The sequence below is a fragment of the Nycticebus coucang genome, chromosome 11 (genome assembly GCF_027406575.1).
Source record: "Nycticebus coucang isolate mNycCou1 chromosome 11, mNycCou1.pri, whole genome shotgun sequence".
NCBI lineage: Eukaryota > Metazoa > Chordata > Mammalia > Primates > Lorisidae > Nycticebus > Nycticebus coucang.
This window is the reverse complement of record NC_069790.1, coordinates 23,839,236-23,857,784: the sequence shown is the minus strand read 5'-3', so window position 1 is coordinate 23,857,784 and position 18,549 is coordinate 23,839,236. Positions and strand designations below refer to the sequence as shown.

General features: G+C 38.3%; 2 protein-coding genes across 4 annotated transcripts in view; one reads left to right on the top strand and one right to left on the bottom strand.

Moving 5' to 3' along the window:
- The window catches only part of BBS9 (Bardet-Biedl syndrome 9), a 610,039-nt gene that overhangs the window by 272,002 nt on the left and 319,488 nt on the right, over positions 1-18,549 (top strand). The gene's annotated exons all lie outside the window — the stretch shown is intronic.
- LOC128598553 (transmembrane protein 50A-like) lies at positions 1,146-2,027 on the bottom strand. The gene has a single exon (XM_053609067.1). The coding sequence runs from the start codon at positions 1,908-1,910 to the stop codon at positions 1,437-1,439; it is 474 nt and encodes a 157-aa protein (XP_053465042.1). The 5' UTR covers positions 1,911-2,027; the 3' UTR covers positions 1,146-1,436.

The window sequence follows — 18,549 nt, the reverse complement described above, 5'->3', positions numbered from 1 at the left end:
GAATACCCTTGACCCCTTTCTCTTGCCTGATTGCAGTGGCTATGACTTCCATAACTATGTTGAATAGCAGTGGTGACAATGGGCATCCTTGTCGAGTTTCAGATCTGAGTGGAAATGATTTCAATTTTACTCTGTTCAATATGATATTGGCTGTGGATTTACTGTAGATGGCCTCTATCAGTTTAAGAAATATCCCATCTAAGCTTATTTTCTGAAGTGTTTTAAGTATGAAAGGATGCTGGATATTATCAAAAGCTTTTTCTGCATCAATTGATAGAATCATATGGTCTTTGTTTTTTATTTTGTTTATGTGATGCATTATATTTATAGGTTTACATATGTTGAACGAACCTTGAGGCCCTGGGATAAAACCAACTTGGTCATGGTGTATAATTTGTTTGATGTGTTGCTGAATTCTGTTTGCTAGGATCTTATTGAATATTTTTACGTCTATATTCATTAATGATATTTTCTTTCATTGTTAGGTCTTTTCCTGGTTTGGGGATCAGGGTAATATTTGCTTCATAGAATGTGTGAAGCAAATTGTCTTTTTCAATTTTTGGAAAAGGTTATTTAATATAGGTACTAGTTCCTCTTTAAAGGTTTGGTAGAATTCTGATGTGAAGCCATCTGGTCCTGGACTTTTCTACTTTGGGAGAATTCGTGTAGTTGATGCTATTTCAGTGGTTGATATAGGTCTATTCAACATTTCCAATTCTTTCTGGCTGAGTCTAGGAAGGTGGCGTGTTTCCAGGTATTGATCTATTTTGTACAGATTTTCATATTTCTGAGAATAGAGCTTTTGGTAGTATTCCTTAAGGATTTTTTAAATTTCTGAGGTGTCTGTTGTTATTTCTCCTTTATCATTTCTGATTGATGATATTAGGGATTTTACTTTTCTGTTTCTGGTTAGGTTGGCCAAAGATTTATCAATTTTGTTAATCTTTTCAAAAAAAAATAACTTTTTGTTTTGTTGATCTTCTGAGTGATTTTTTTTTTTTTTTAAAAACAAGAAAATGTTTGTATTTCATTTAACATTTGACACAGAAAAAGGCCACAAATAAACATGTTAAATCGTCAGAGCACTTTCCTTGTGGTTTTAGACATCAGGTGTGAGGAACACTCATATTGATGAATTCATAATGTCTTTTGTAATTTTTTATTTTTATTTTTTACAAATTATACCATGATAAAACTTGACAAAATTGCTCTGTGAAATAGTTTCCTTTTACATTTTATAAGTTAGTAAAGTGTATACCACAATAGATTTGCTGTGTAAATAGGGAGTTCTCATGATTTTAGTCTTACACAACTTTAAGCTGAGACTACACTCAGAAATAGATTTAGAAAATGGCATTACAAAAAATTGGGAGTGAGCAGTAAAAAAAAACCAAAAACCCATGCAGGGCTGCTGTGCTGTCGGACCTCAGATGTTTTCACTGCCATAAGTCTTCAGTGTGGCCAAACTTAAAAACCAGTCCTCCAAAAAAGATGAAGGCATTCTGGAAAAATACAGCAATTCCTGGGTACACTATGGGTTTTTCTTTAGCAACATAACCTCCGAAGAGAATCCACATAGACGCAATCAGAGATCCAAAGGCCAACATGAAACCAATGAACAGCCAAATGCGAGCGCCTGTTTGCCCCAGACAACCTTCACTGTAACTATCACCTCGGACTTGTCCATTCGATACTGCATTAATCATTAGGAAGGCTATGGTTGCTATAACACCACAGGCATGGTATGAGTAGTTGAACTCTTCCATAGTGGGATAAATAACAGCTGCATCTATGATAATCCACCAGCCTGTAAAAAATAGAACACCAGCAGCAATGGAAGCAATAGTATTGCGCTTTTCCCCCCAGTCAATGCACTCTGAGCATCTTAAGCCTTCCAGAAATCCAGACATTTTTTCAGGTCAGTCCAGGGGCACTCTGCCCCGCCCGCGAAGTCGGTCAGGAGCTTGCAGTCGCGCCTCACCAGACCGCCTCACTTACCCCGGGTTTCAGCACGTAAAACAAAACAGCCACCGATTCTTTTGTTTTAAATTTCATTTAATTCTGCTCTAATTTTGGTTATTTCTTTTCTTCTGCTAAGTTTGGGGTTGGCATGTTCTTCCTTTTCCAGTTGCTTGAGATGACCCATTAAGTTGTTGACTTCCTCTTTTTCCGTTCTCTTGAGGAAGGCTTGCAATGCTATAAAATTCCCTCTGAGGACTACCTTTGCAGTATCCCACGATAATTCGTGTTTTCATTGTCATTTTGTTCCAGAAATTTGGTGATTTTCTTCTTAATCTCATCTTTGACCCAGCTATCATTCAGCCAAAGGTTATTTAGTTTGAAGATTTCTGTTAGTATGAAGGTTTCTGTTAGTATGAAGATTTCTGTTGCTATTGATTCAGCTTTTATTCCATGATGGTCCAAGAAGATACAAGGTATAAATTCTATTCTTTTAAACTTGTTGAGATTAGACTTGTGTCCTAAGATATGATCAATTTTGGAAGATGATCCATGGGCTGATGAGAAGAATGTATTTTCAGTTTTATTAGGATGAAATCTTCTGTGGGTGTCTCTTAAGTCCATTTGTTGTAGGGTCAAGGCTAAGTCTATTATTTCTTAGTTTAGTTTCTTTTTGGAGTATCTATCCAGAACTACGAAGGGGTGTTAAAATCTCCACCTATTATAGTGCAGGAAGATACCAAGTTGTTCATATCCATTAGGGTTTTTTTTTTTTTTAAATAAATTGAGGAGCCTTTAGGTAGGGTGCATAAATTTTAATTATTGAAATCTCTTCATGTTGATTGTTTCCCTTCACAAATATGTAGCGTCCATCCTTGTCTTTCCTTATCTTTGTTGATTTAAGCCCTATTACATCTGTAATGAAAATGACAACCCCCTTCTTTTTTCTGATTTCCATTCACCTATATTATTGATGTCCATCCTTTCACCTGGAGTCTTTTTTTATCTTTTGACTAAGATGAGTCTCTTGTAGGCAACATATATCTGACCTGAGTTTTTGTATCCAGTCAGCCAATCTGTGCCTCTTTAGGGGACAATTTAAACCATTTACATTGATTGAGAGAATGGATAGGTGTGGTAGTGTTTTAGTCATCATGTTTTTCTTCTTCTTTTTTTTTTTTTTAGAGACAGAGTCTCACTTTGTTGCCCTTGGTAGAGTGCTGTGGCATCACAGCTAACAGCAACCTCCAGCTCTTGGGCTTAGGCGATTCTCCTGCCTCAGCCTCTCAAGTAGCTGGGACTACAGGCGCCCGCCACAATGCCTGGCTATTTTTTTGTTGCAGTTTGGCTGGGGCCAAGTTTGAACCTGCCACCCTCAGTATATGGGGCCGGCTCCTTACCCACTAAGCCACAGGCGCCACCCTAGTCATCATGTTTTTCAAAGTTCCAATGTATCTTTTTAATTCTTTCACCATTGCAGTGGTTATGTTTTGTTTGATAAACTCTGGGTGAGTTTACTTTGGTGGTAGATCATTGGGCTGGTTATTATGGAAAATGGGTTTGAGTATTTCCTGGAGAACTGGTTTAGTTATGGTAAATTTCCTCAATATGCGTGTGTCAGTAATGTATTTAATTTCTCCATCACAAATGAAATTCATTTTAGCTGAATACAGGATCCTGGGCTGAAAGTTGTTTTATTTTAGGAGATTGAAGGTCGTTGACCATCCTCTTCTGGTTTGAAATATTTTGGCTGAAAGATTTCCAGTCATTCTGATATTTCTCTCTTTTTAGGTAATGCTTTTTTTTACATCTGGCTGCTTGCAGAATTTTCTCCTTCTAACTAACTTTGGCAAAGTTAATTATAATGTACTTAGGAAATGATTTATTTGGATTGAATCTTGCTTGGGTTCTGAAACTGTCTACTATCTGAATTTCTGTATCTCGCAATACTTGGGAAATTTCCTCCATATTACCTTGGAATAGAACACCTGTGCCTTTAGAACCATCCTTTTCTCCTTCAGGAATCCCTATAATTTGGATGTTTGATCTTTTGGAATGATCCCACAGCTCTCTCAGGAAATGATTAGTTTTTGTTTTCCATTTCTCTGCCTCTGAGTGGTTGCGATCATTCAAAAGCCTTGGCTTGAATTTCAGAGATCCTTTCTTCTGCCTGGTCAACTCTGTTACTGAAGGGTTCTACTATATTTTGGAGCTCCTCAAATAAATTTTTCATTTCCTTGAGCTCTACTATCTCTTTCCTCATTATGTCCATATCCTTGATGATTTTGTCTTTTAATTCCTTAATTTATTGAGAAAACTTTTGAATAACTCTCTGGATTTCTATTTCCATCTTTTCTTCCATTCTATTCATTTTATTAGTCATCTGTATTCTGAATTCTATTTCTAACATTTCAGCTATTGTCTATGAATGGCATCTTCTGTTTTATCTCCTTTGTCATTCTTTAGGGAGTTGATCTACTCTGGTTATTCATGTTGCCACAGTTCTTCCATTGGTACCACCTCATGATTATTTTCCACTGTGTGACTAGTAAAACTGGTAGCGTGAGATTGGATTGAGGGCCCCAGGAAGTGGAGTTAACCAGCCCTTTACCGATGACCTGGGGCTGGTTATTATGGCTTTTCTCCTATAGGTTTACAAAGGTCCCTTTCAGAGCTGTAGCCAGAGATGCTGAGGACCTGCTTGGTGTGATAGCTCTATCTGGCTCTGTCTTATAGTCAGCCAGCCTCTATCTAATCCTAAAGAGTTGTGGTATTAGGCTGCAGTCTAAGCTGGGGAGAGATACAAGCAACTGCGGCACCCCTCCCTCACCCACTAGCAGCAGCTGGAAGAGGAGAATCAGTCCCTCCTGCTACAAAATGAGCACTACTTAACCTTAGAGGGTCCCCAGGTGGGCAGCCGAGGTCAAGAGTTCTAATTAGATTGTCCCCAGCAGTACAATCACTGCTCAATGGGGAGAGTTCAAATAGTCTCTAGAAACCTGATAGTAGGGATCCACAGGCAGTTCCATCCCAAAGGCCTGTGGAGCAGGACTCTGGTTCCCTATGGTAAGCAGTGGGGTCAGGGAGGTACACCCCACCAGAGAGTCAGTCCAGAGACATCACTGACTCTGCCCCCTGCCAGACACTCCTATTGGCAACCTTGCTGGGCTGGAGCCTGGTTTCCTCAAGTGAGCAATGGAGTCAGGGGTACACCTTCCAGAGTCAGAGGGGAGTCAGCGCCTCCTCCCCTGCTGCACTTTGCCTCAGCAACCTCCAGGGGCTGAAGCCTGGTTTCCTCTGGTGAGCTACCGGATCAGAGTAGTGCGCCTCTAAATTCAGACTAGAGGCATCAGAACCTCCATCCACTGCCAACCTCTGTCGCTCTCACTGCACACTGCCATGGCCACCCAGAGGGGCTGAAGCCTAGTTCCCTCCAGTGAGCAGTGGGCTCAGGGAAGTGCCAAAGTCTAACCTCTATGGCATGGTGCATCCCTCTCTCTGCTGCTTGTCCTTCTCTCCCTGTGCTCCCTCCATTCTACTCAGTGTCTATATTTACATGCTGTTGTCCAGTGGCCCACACAATGCCCAGGCCCCTCACAGAATTGCCAAACACTGTGGGCTCTTCAGGTGGTAGGCCTATAGTCTGCCAAGCAAGGAGGGAAGGGTAGACTGGGAGTTCAGAATTACAGGGAAAATATTTGTTAAATTTTATGCTGGGCAGGACGATGCCTAGGCTCATGAGTGAGACCTCATTGGGGAAGGAGGCCTGGTGTTTAGTGGCTCTCTCCAGTGGGATAAGATAATAGGTCTTTTGTACCCTACTCACTTGCAGAGAGCACAGAGCAAGCCTGTCTCTTGGGGGAGGGGGGGTGTCTCATCCTCTTGGCATGGGCTTTATACCTGGAATTTGCTTTCTTGGAGTTGCAGCCTGCCTCTGCAGAGATGATATGCACTTACCTGTCTTCTTTCTTAGCTCAGCTCCCCACCTTACTTCATTGAGTTAATTCTGTCCATTATCTCTCCCTTTGGAGCCTCTGTCAAAAGCTGCCTCTAGTTGGCCATCTTATTTTCTTTCCCAGAAATTTGTTTTGTGGATATTTTTTCCGAGTCTGGATTATCTATTTATTTATTTTTTAACAGATTACTTTGATGAGAGGAAGTTTTAAAACTTACTTAAGAAATTTAATTTTTTATTTTTCTTTTATGGTTTTAGCTTTCCATATCCTAAGAAGTCTTCGTTCATTGCAGGTTGTGAAGATACTGTCTTATGTTTCCTTCAACAAGGTTTATAGGTTTAGTTCTTACATTTAGATTTATGATCCATCTCAAATTAATTTTTGTGTGGTTTATTTTTTTCCATGTGATATCCAGTTGTTCTAACATGATTTGTTGAAAAGACTTTTCATTCCTCTTTGAATTATTTAGGGATTTTTGTTGATTATTGGTAGACCATGTAAATGTGAGTTTGTTTCTGGAGTCTATTCTTTTCCATTGGTCTATTTATTCTCATGCCAATACCATACTATCCTGATTACTAGAGGTTTATAGTGTGACTTGAAGTTAGTTGTAAAACCCCTCCATCTTTATTCTTTTCTAGAAATTGTGGAAACCAACTTGTCAGTTTAAAAAGAAAACAGCCTGCTGTGATTTTCACTTGGATTGTTGTATCTATATATCACTTCAATGAGGATCAATATTTTCTTCTTACAATATTGAGTCATTAAAGGTGCATATTTTATTTTTGTATAAAACATTTTATTTTACTGAATCATGTACCAAGGGTCTCAAGCTCAAATTCCTACAGGGGCTACATAGTGAACATAAATTATACTCTGGTAGGAAGTGGTGAGAAATTGTGGCCAAACTGGAGAATGAATTCTAGACCTAAATACATTCAAATTCAAGTTCATTCAGATTCAAGTTCAAAATTAGCACTGTATGAAGTAAACAAACAATTGAAGGCCATATTCAGCACTTTATGGTCATTTGTGTGAGCTGTGATTCTTACAAATATTATATATTTAGGATAGAAACTTTATTTCTTTGCTTTGTTCATAGTCCAAATGACTAAAGGTACAGTTTTTAAAAGCATATTTCTGTTCATGTTGCTTACTAGCTTAAAAGCCTTCTCTCCTTGTATAGTATACAAAGTTTAAGATCTTAGGCAGCTTTATTTCTCATAATCTCATTCTTTTTTTTATCCTCCACACGTTATATCTAGGCTGTTTGTTCTTTCTCAGACATAATCTAAACTACCTTTCTCTGTGCTTTTGTTCTCTCATGTACTCCATTCTGGATGTTCTTCCCATTCTCCAAAACCACAGGCTCAAAAATTATAATTAGAGGTATTTAGGTTATAAGGTAATAAATTACAAATTAGCAATAAAAACGTTTTTGAAAATACATTGTCATGGGTTAGATCTCTTAAAATTTGAATAATTTTATTATCAGGGCACTAAAAAAGTAAGCAAAATGGAAAACACAAAACAAAAAAGGAAAAACCATGTCCTGATAACAATCATAATAAAATAGAACTTTAGTTTTAAATAGAAAGATGAAAGTAACTTGAAGGAAGAGTTGAGGAGACAAGAGCAAAATACACCCTGATCGTGAGAACCAGGTGTATTTTAAGCACTTTTAGTCCAAGGACACATATGCAAACTGAGCCAGGAGGAAGAACATTGGCATAATGGTACATTGTATATAATCATGTACTGTGTTTTCCTGTTGCTGCTTGGAGGCTCAAAACATTCAGGTATTGGGAAGAATTGAGTATGAAACAATTTCAAAGTTCTGTTGACATTTCCTTGTTTACAAATTACATATGAATTAAAGGTCAGAAACAATAATTAAAGAACAGATTGTTCTTTAGAGTCTACTATTAAAATTCTGACTCTCCTGGCTAGATAGGGCATTCTTCTGAACACTAAAGTACTTTATACTAGTTTTATGGTACTTATGTCTTCTGTCTTGTGTTACCCTTATCAAGGTATATGTCTTATTCTTTTGTGAGATTGCAATCTTTTTAAACTAATTCCTGATTTAACTAGTTTGTGTATATTCTGTCATACTTCTAGTGGAATTCTGCATATAACAGGTGTTTGGAAATATTTCTTGAGTTAATGAATGGATGATTGTGTGAATAAATTAGGAGTGAATGAAATCTAAGTGGAGCAATGGAAGTATAGAGTGGAGGTATAGAGTAAATAAATGAAGAGAGTAGAATGAAATTGTGCTGAGTCCCCCTGTTCTTTTTCTTTTCTGTTTCTATGTTTGTTTAGTAAGCTGGTTTAACCATAAGGGCAATAATTATAATTTGAGGTATTTCCAGTATGAAAATTATTTCTTCTTTGTTTGAGGTACACTTGTCTTCACAAGTATGAACCAAAAGTCACCTTCATGTTAGAGTCTGTAGATAATCATTAATCCACTTTATAATCCAGATAATTTTAACAACTAATAAATCTCATCAAAAGAGATTTTACATTTTTTTCTAGATGTATAAGGTTGGCACTTGCTGAAAATAGCAATTTCTAAATGGCTATCAAATATATCTTTACTACTGAATTTCAAGTAAGTGTCAGCTACTTTCAACATGAGGAAATAGCCATAATCATTTTGTATTTTTTTTTTGTGCAGATTAAAGGCAAATATCATTCACTTAACTTTTTTTTTGTAGAATTGGTCTCTTTTTGTCCTTTTACTTTCATATTTGATTATTGAATAAACATTATGCCTACAGAAATAGTGAAAAAAAAAACCTGTAGTTCATTTAAAATATAGTTTACTTAAATGTAAAATCATTCTGTCTTGGAGCATTTTGTATTTGTTAAACATATAGTCTCCCCAACTTATTTTCTATGAAGTATCATATGTCACCTTCTGAGGGCAATATGTGGTAGTAGAAAGTTTTAGATCTGAAGCCAGAAAGCCTGGCTGTTAATTGGGGCCCAGCTCTGCTTATTATCTCTTGGCAGTCCTAATCTATTAATTTCTCTGAGTTTTGTTCCTTCCTTTTTTATAAAGTGGAGGTAATACCTTTTTCCTTGTAAGGTTATTGGGGGATTAAATGAGATAACTGGTTATAACTCCTAAGGGCGTTTTGAGTCCATTCTGTTCTCTCAGTTCTCATTGTTCTTGCCTGGGCTACTATCTTTCCTTACCTGGATATACTTTGTTAATCCCATCCAAAGTGGTCTTTTTGCATGAAAATCAGGAGAGATTTTTGTTATAGATAAATCTGATCATATAACTCCTCATTTCTATACATAAAACCCTTGAGTGGTTTTCCATTGCCTGAGGATAAAATTCATGAACTATTGGAGTCCAAAGAGCTGTGTGATTTAATCCTTTATAACTTTCTTGGCCCCATATTGACTTAATCTCTCTCTGACCTTTCTTTGTTACAGCTGCTATGGGCTTAATTTCACTGGATGTTTCATATGTCTCCATGTTTTAGAATCTTTACACATGTTGGTCCTTCTTTAACAAGCTTTTTACATTATTTGCCCCATCAATGACTGTTTCCCCCAGCTCCTGATTCACTCTTTATATTTTGTCTGGAATGTCACTTCCTCTGACAGTGAGGTCTCTTGTAACCATTGTCCCATTCTTTCATTTCCCTATTCCTGCCACTTAGTTTGGTTCCTTTGAGATCTATATCTACATCTAGTCTGTGTACGTCTCTTTTATAGTACTTATCAAATGATATTAAATGAATGTAGAATTAGTTATTTAGTGTCTCTTTACTTGTTTATAATGTTGGACGGGTATTTTATTCGATTATATAATTTTTTTTCAGTTCTATAAATTTCTAGTATTTAGCACAACACCTGTTATATCGAGGGGTGTCCAATTTTTTCTTTCTCACCACACATTGGAAGAATAACGGTTGTCTTAGGCCACACATTAAATATACAAACATTAACAAAAGCTGATAAGCAAAGAAAAGATCTGTGCATACTTTTTGCTATACCCAACATTACAGATAAGCAAAACAATTCTCAAATAATCTGCATGCAATCTCTGGGCCAGGTTAGATACCCCTGTAAAACATTCAATATTGAATGAAGGCTTCGAAGGGGTAGTATCTCTGACTGAAGGCTTATTTTTTAGAGCACAAAAACATATAGCATGCTCATAAAGTGCGAGGACACCTTCCTAGGGAGCTAGGTCTGCTGAATCAACAGATTGGGCGTAAACATTTTAAAAATAGGGCAGGCCATATTTGTTGATGGAATGTATGTGAGCGCAACAGAAGGAAAAGGGAGAAGGGAGTCAAGGATGATTCCAAGAGTCTATTTGTCTGAGAAGCCTAAGGCATAGAGCTAGCAATAGCAGAAATACGAAAGATGCAGGACAGGCGGAATGAATATCAGGAAGTCAGTTGTAACCATGCTGAGCTTTAGATGTTTCTGGCCTTCCAAGTGGAGCTATCAAGTAGGCTGCTGGATGTGTATGTTTGGAATCTATCTATCTATCCAGATTTCTATATATAGAAATCTGGCTGGAGATATATATTTTCAGCCAGATTCTATATATAGAAATCTATATAAATAAATGTGGGAACTGGCTCAAAGCAAGTTTTTAAAAGTCATGAGACTACATGAGTTCACCCAGACTAGAATTCTTTGCCTTCAGTCCATCCTATCTTTTTTATCTTTGAAGATCTATTTGTAGGTCAAGACCCAGCTTCTGCATCCTCTGTTCTGTGAAGTCTTTTTTTTTTTTTTTTTACATTAGACGTTTTAATTAAAAGTAGTGATAGTCTTCTCAAGTAACAAGCCAAAGCAGTCATCAACTAAGAAAAGTTAAAGTTCTAATCCTTGTACATTCATACACATAGTCTTTATACAAATAGTCATGTACATTTTTATCCAGAATTGTCCCCCAGAAATCCATATCTTTTTCTTTGTTACCCTTCAGGAAATTATTCAGTGTTTTTTTTTTTTTAATAAATGGGTTATTTTCCCCCCAAAATGCTGCTAAACAACTGTATCAACTCTTGGACAGTAGATTAAAATTGAGATGTAATATCTAAATTATATTTATAAAAGCAGAAATAACTAAATAATGAGTCTGGGATCAAGTGAGAGGTGGGTGTGGTTTACTAATCTATATAGGAATAGTTTGTAATCTGATCAGCAGAGTGACAAATGAGCTTTGAAAGTTGTCTCTACTGATAATACCCAGTGTCGACACAAACCTCTTTGTTCCAGAATCCTTTCTCAAAGGTATGCATGAGTGCACTAAAAAAGGATCCCCAGAAGGAAGAAAAGTAAAAGCTGAGTTCCTGCCATGAGTAGACTCTGTGCAGCCCTCAGCCTCTGCAAATTCAACAGAGGGTGCAAAGTGTCCTGATTTGGCTGTCTCCAAGAGGGGAAGGTGAGGCAGGCTTGGACAGGGCCTAGGAAGAGGCAGGCTGGTGGGGCGGTCATGGGAGAGACACCAGATTCATTGATTCATTCTTTTGAGGAGCACTTCTAGTTCCCCGAGGGGTCACTGTGGGGAAGCTGACCCTCACCAGAAAGGCCACCCCTTTCACCAGGTGGCCACTGTTGGTATAAGGGCTGGTCGGTGCTTTTTCCCCCAGGGCCACTTTCCTCCAGACCTTCTTCCTCCTGGCAGGGAGGATGGCAGGGGCGGGTTTCTTCCTCTTGCTCTTCATTGTCAGAATCAGACTCATCGTTGTAGAAGTGAATCGTGGCTTGCACGGGGAAACTGGCCAGTACTTTCTCCCCGGAACTCCGCAGGTATTCTTGGCGTTTTGATGCAGGTAGATAAAGTCTTACAGGATGCTGAAACCCAAAAGCTCTCTTTGATCCAAAAGTTTGTTGGTCTCCTCCAGGGTCAAGCTGTTGGTTTGCAGAAGAAACACCAACACTGGAGAAATCCTTTGTAATTCCCATGAAATAGCTATGCCATCCTGGCTTTGCTTTTCAAGAAAGGAGAAGCCATGAGAAGCCCGATCTACAACCTGTTCTGTGAAGTCTTGCTGTGCTGTCTCATGTACAGCTGCTGCATTCTCTTCCTGATGAGTTACACCTGCCACATTGGATTGCTATTGCTATTTTTCTTAAGTTTTATTTTAAAATTTTCCCAGTTAGACTGAAGTTTTTTATAGGCCCAGCGCCATATCATGTACGCCTTTGTAGCTTTTGTTGTATAGCATGTGTTTGATAAAAGTGTCTCAAATTAATGATAATAGAGTGGATTCAAAATATGTTTGAGTGCCCAAGTCCAGTTCTTGGGGTCTGAAGGAGCACTGCTTACACTATGTCTGCCTGACTATGATCAGAAAGGAAGTGTCTTTCAATCATGTGCTCCTTACTAAGTAATTAATAATGTTTAAGATTCCTTTGGCATCTACATATAGCAATAAAAAGCAGATTTTGACAATTCGAAAACTTAAAATGTTCCCTATTTTGCATAAAATGAGGCTGGGCAAGAGACAATTAGATTCAATACACATTCTTTTTATTTGTTTTTTTTTTTTTTTTTGTAGAGACAGAGTCTCACTTTATGGCCCTCGGTAGAGTGCCGTGGCCTCACACAGTTCACAGCAACCTCCAACTCCTGGGCTTAAGCGATTCTCTTGCCTCAGCCTCTCGAGTAGCTGGGACTACAGCTGGGACTACAGGCGCCCGCCACAACGCCCGGCTATTTTTTGGTTGCTGTTTGGCCGGGGCCGGGTTTGAACCCGCCACTCTCGGTATATGGGGCCGGCGCCTTACCGACTGAGCCATAGTATTTGTTTTATTTTTGTATTAGCAAATGAAAGAAGCTGTTCATTTTTTGTTGTGAGCTATATGTCAGGTTGTTGTTTTTTTTTTGTATTTCACATTTTATAGATTGGCGTTGCCAGATAGAGAACTGGATAAACATTTTAAATTTCACAGATGGTTAACCTCTAAGTTGTTAATTCAAATTCAGTTTCTGGGGTTGGAAACTAGAACAGTTATTTTTTTTTTTTTTAAAGTTTTCTTTCTACTCTTATTTGGTGACTGCAAGACAAAATAAAAAAACTCATAATTTCTTTAGCTAGAGATAGTCACCACTCTATTTAGGTATTTTTTTCCTAATCTGTGTTTTATACATGTATATTTTACAAACTTAGAATAAAATGTGTATGCAATATTCTATTTTGTTATTACATTTAATATTGATTTTTTTTTTATTTTTGCAGTTTTTTTTTTTTGCCAGGGCTCAGTTTGAACCTGCCAACTCCGGCATATGGGGCTGGTGCCCTACTTCTTTGAGCCACAGGTGCTGCCCTATGTTATGATTTTTAATGACTTATAAAACTTTTATTACAGATACATCAGGATTTCTTTTTTGTTTTTGAATTTATTTTTTTATTAAATCATAGCTGTGTACATTAGTGCAATCAAGGGGTACAATGTGCTGGTTTCATATACAATCTGAGATATTTTCGTCAAACTGTTTAATATAGCCTTCATGGCATTTTCTTAGTTATTGTACGAAGACATTTGTATTCATTTGTATTTTGTAAGTTTTGCCCGTACCCATTCTAAGATGCTCCGTAGGTGTGGCCCCTTCAATTATCCTCCCTCCACCCCACCCTCGCACCTTCCCTCCTTTCCTTTGGCCCTTTCCCCATATTCTTGTGCTATAGTTGGGTTATAGCCTTCATATGAAAGCTATAAATTAGCTTCATAGTAGGGCTGAGTACATTGGATATGTTTTCTTCCATTTTTGAGATACTTTGCTAAGAAGAATATGTTCCAACTCTATCCATGTAAACATAAAAGAGATAAAGTCTCCATCTTTCTTTAAGGCTGCATAATATTCCATAGTATACATGTACCACAATTTATTAATCCATTCGTGGGTCGATGGGCACTTGGGCTTCTTCCATGACTTAGCAATTATGAATTGGGCTGCAATAAACATTCTGATACTGATGTCTTTGTTATATTGTGGTTTTTGATCTTCTGGGTATATATCTAGTAAAGGAATTACAGGATCGAATGGCAGATCTATTTTTAGATCTCTAAGTATTCTCCAAACATCCTTCCAAAAGGAACGTATTAGTGTGCATTCCCACCAGCAGTGTAGAAGTGTTCCCTTTTCTCCACATCCACGCCAACATCTCTGGTTTTGGGATTTTGTTATATGGGCTAATATTACTGGAGCTAGGTGATATCTCAAAGTAGTTTTGATTTGCATTTCTCTGATGATTAAGGATAATGAGCATTTTTTCATGTGTCTTTAGTCTGTGCACCTGTCTTCTTTAGAGAAGTTTCTCTTCAAGTCCTTTGCCCAGCCTGAGATGGGATCACTTGTTCTTTTCTTGCTAATATGTTTGAGTTCTCTGTGGATTCTGGTTATTAAATCTTTGTTGGAGTTATAACCTGCAAATATTTTCTCCCATTCTGAGGGCTGTCTGCTTGCTGTACTTACTATGTTCTTGGCTGTGCAGAAGCTTTTTAATTTGATCAGGTCCCAGTAATGTATTTTTGATACTGCTTCAATTGCCTGGGGAGTCCTCCTCATGAAATATTCACCAAGGCCGATACCTTCAAGAGTTTTCCCTGCACTTTCTTCTCGTATTTTTATAGTTTCATGTCTTAAGATTAAATCTTTTATCCAGTGAGAGTCTATCTTAGTTAATGGTGAAAGGTGTCAGTCCAGTTTCAGTCTTCTGCAGGTCGCCAGCCAGTTCATCCAGCACCATTTGTTAAATAGGAAATCTATTCCCCACTGAATGTTTTTAATTGGCTTGTCAAAGATCAAATAACGGTAAGTAGCTGGGTTCATCTCTTGGTTCTCTATTCTGTTCCAGACATCTATCTCTCTGTTTTTGTGCCAGTACCATGCTGTTTTGATCACTATTGATTTATAGTACAGTCTCAGGTCTGATAGCGTGATTCCTCCTGCTTTGTTTTTATTTCTGAGTAATGTCTTGGCTATTCGAGGTTTTTTTCTGATTCCATATAAAACGAAGTATTATTTTTTCGAGATCTTTAAAATATGACAGTGGAGCTTTAATAGGAATTGCATTAAAATTACATATTGCTTTGGGTAGTATGGACATTTTAACAATGTTGATTCTTCCCAGCCATGAGCATGGTATGTTTTTTCCATTTGTTAACATCTTCAGCGATTTCTTTTCTTACAGTTTCATAGTTCTTTTTATAGAGATCTTTCACATCCTTTGTTAGGTAAATGAGAAGAATGTATATTCATTTTTATTGGGATGAAATGTTCTGTAAATGTCTGTTAAATCCAGATGTTGAATGGTTAAGTTTAAATCTAAGATTTCTTTGCTTAGCTCCTTTTTAGAGGGTTCATCCAACACTGTTGAAGGAGTGTTAAAATCTCCGACTACTATGGAACTGGAGGATATCAAGTTGTTCATGTCTGTTAGAGTTTCTCTTATAAATTGAGGCACATTCTGGTTGGGTGGATAAATATTAATAATTGAAATCTCATCGTATTGAGTATTACCTTTAACAAATATGAAATATCCATCCTTTTCCTTCCTTATTTTGGTTTGTTTAAAGCCTATTGTATCTGTGAATAGGATTGCAATGCTTGCTTTTTTCTGCTTTCCATTTGCCTGGAATATAGATGACCATCCCTTCACTTTGAGTCTATATTTATCTTTTAAGCTAAGATGAGATTCTTGTATCCAGCAGATATCTGGCCTGTGTTTTTATATCCAGTCAGCCAATGTGTGCCTCTTTAGGGGACAATTTAAACCATTCACATTAATTGAGAATATTGATAGGCCTTTCAAAAGTCCGGTGTCCATTTTTCATCCCTTTGCGAGTGTGGAAGTTGGAATTTGATCAAAAGTTTCTGGGTGAGTTTACTTTTGTGGTCAGGATTACACTGGTCTTTATGGAGGATAGTTCTGAGAATATCCTGGAGAGCTGGTTTAGTTATGGGAAATTTCTTCAACATGTGAATGTCATTAAAGTATTTAATTTCTCCATCATAAATAAAACTCAGTTTAGCTGGATACAGGATCCTGGGTTGAAAGTTATTTTGTTTTAGGAGGTTAAAAGTCGATGACCATCCTCTTCTAGCTTGAAAGGTTTCATCAGAGATATCTGCAGTTATTCTAATACTCTTCTCCTTGTAGGTTATGGTTTTCTTATGTGTGGGTGCATTCAGAATTTTATCCTTCATATTAACTTTAGTGAAATTGATTATGATGTGTCTGGGGGATGTCTTATTTGGGTTGAGTCATGCTGGAGTTCTGAAACTGTCTGCTATCTGAATTTCAGAATTTCTTGAAACTCTTATGAAAGAGTGTACCATTCTCTTTCATAGTCTCATGAAGAAGAGACTCTGTGCCTTGTAAAGCTACTTTATTGTTTTCAGGGATCCCTATAAGGCGAATATTGATTTTCTTCGAATTATCCCAGAGCTCTCTGAGAGAATGATCTGTTTTTGTCCTCCATTTCTCTTCCTCTTTGAAAGTTTGGGAGCGTTCGAAAGCTTTGTCTTCAATGTCAGAAATCCTTTCTTCTACTTGCTCCATTCTGTTACTGAGGAAGTCTACCATATTTCTCAGATCTTTGAGGGCTGCAACTTCTTGTCTCAATATGTCAAAATCTTTGGTACTTGGTCTTTGAATTCATTTAATTCTTGAGACATCTTTTGGATTGCTGCTTGGAATTCTAATTCAATCTTATTGGCTATCCAGATTCTGAATGCGGTTTCTGACATACCAGCCATTCGTTTATGCATGGGATCTTGTATTGTGTCTTCCTTGTTGTTCCTTGGGGGAGTTAATCTACTCTGATTATTCATATTGCCAGAGTGTTTCCATTGATCCCGCCTCATGATTGTTTTTCACCGTTGCCTCTGCCCGTCCTCAGAGTTGGGGTTGTGTCTCTCTGAGACTAGACTCCGGTGGGATAACTCTGTTATTGCTGGATCTTTGTAGGGAGTGACCCTGTGTACCTCTTCTGGGACTGCTCTAGCCAGGGAGTTCTAGCTTTGAAAGCAGCTCCAGAGTATGGCACACCTGGATCCAGCAACAGGGCGGGGGATGGTGTACACGGTTCTGGGAGTGTCTGGTGCCCGGTGACTTTAGCACAGAGTGCCCAAGATTCCAGCAGTCTCTGGCCAGGAGGAGGGCTCCACACATAGGTAGGGAGGGTTTGGGAGGAAGGGCATGGGTCAGACCGCTACTAGAGTCCCTGGCCAGACAGGCGGGCTGGTGTGGAGGCAGGGAGCCTACCGGAGGGAGGTCATGGGTTGCGTGGCTCCCAGAGTTCCTGGCTGGGTCCGGCAGAGGCCCGGTGGGCGCCAGGCGCCAGCGTGGTTTGCTGGCTTGTTGGCTTGCGTGGGCACTGGCAGAGTGCCCTGGCTGTGGCGGGCTCAGCTTGCGGTGGTGCGCAAGCACTGGGTTGTGTGGGCGCCGGCGGAGTCCCCTGTTCAGGGCAGGCGCCGGTGGCTGGCTCTCGTGGGCGTTGGTGGAGTCCCCTGGCCATGGTGGCCGTGTGTCGCTGGCTCATGGTTGCCGTCGGAGTCCCCTTTTAAGCTGACAACAGCTTGAACAGAGAAGCTATCCCAAGGTAGCATGCTGGTGCTGTCCTCATGAAGCTCACCCTGCTCGCTGTGCCAAAATGTTATGTGAATGTATCTTGCGTGGGCAGTGCCACAGAGATTAAGCCTCCATAGTAGGTGGGATCTTTCTTGTTTTTCTAATCCAACCTTCTCATTCTGTTGGAATACCCCCTACTTCATAGTTGACTTCTTTTTTATTTGATGCTTCTACAATTCTTTTCTCTTGAATAGTTTGTACCTGTGTTCTGCTGCGTGGCTTGCAAACAGAGGATGCCTTTTATATGCTGTTAACAACTTGAGGGTGGTGGGTGCTCCCACGCTCCTGGGTGAAGTCACTATAAACCAGACACCAGATCTGCCAGCACCTTGATCTTGGACTTCCCAGCCTCCAGAACTGATACATCAGGATTTAAAAAATATTTTCCCCCTTTTGTATCATTTGGGTTGTTTCTACGTTTTTTCAATGACCATGAAAGTAAATGGCTATGTAAGGCAATGAGGACTTTTTAAAGCTTTTCTTATGTATTTATGAAACTATACTAAAATGTTCACTAAAATGATTTTAACATATTTACATTCCTAGCAAAAGTGTAAGAATTTCTGTCTCCCCGTACCTTCTCTAAATGCAGGATCATTATTAAATACAAGTTTTTGCTAGATTGAGGTATAAATGTAATTATAAAATATAATTTAAAAAATGTACATTTTTTGATCATGAATTTTTTTCATTTGTTTATTGACAGTATTATTTTTATGTGTGAATTGTACATGTCTTTGACCTTTTTTCTGTTGGGAGTTGATCTTATTTTCAATGATATATGTAAGTGTTCTTTTATTTATTGATCGATTTATTTTCATGAGTTCTTATAAACATTAGTCTTCACATATAAAATTGTTTTTATAGGTCAGAAACAGTTGAATATCAGTAACTTTGTATGGTTTTGCTAAAATTTATGCATTTTATATTGTTTTCTGGTCGTTTTCCCAGTTTGTCTTTTTTCTTAGTATGTCTTATTCTTGTTCTTGCTATAGTATGTAATAGGT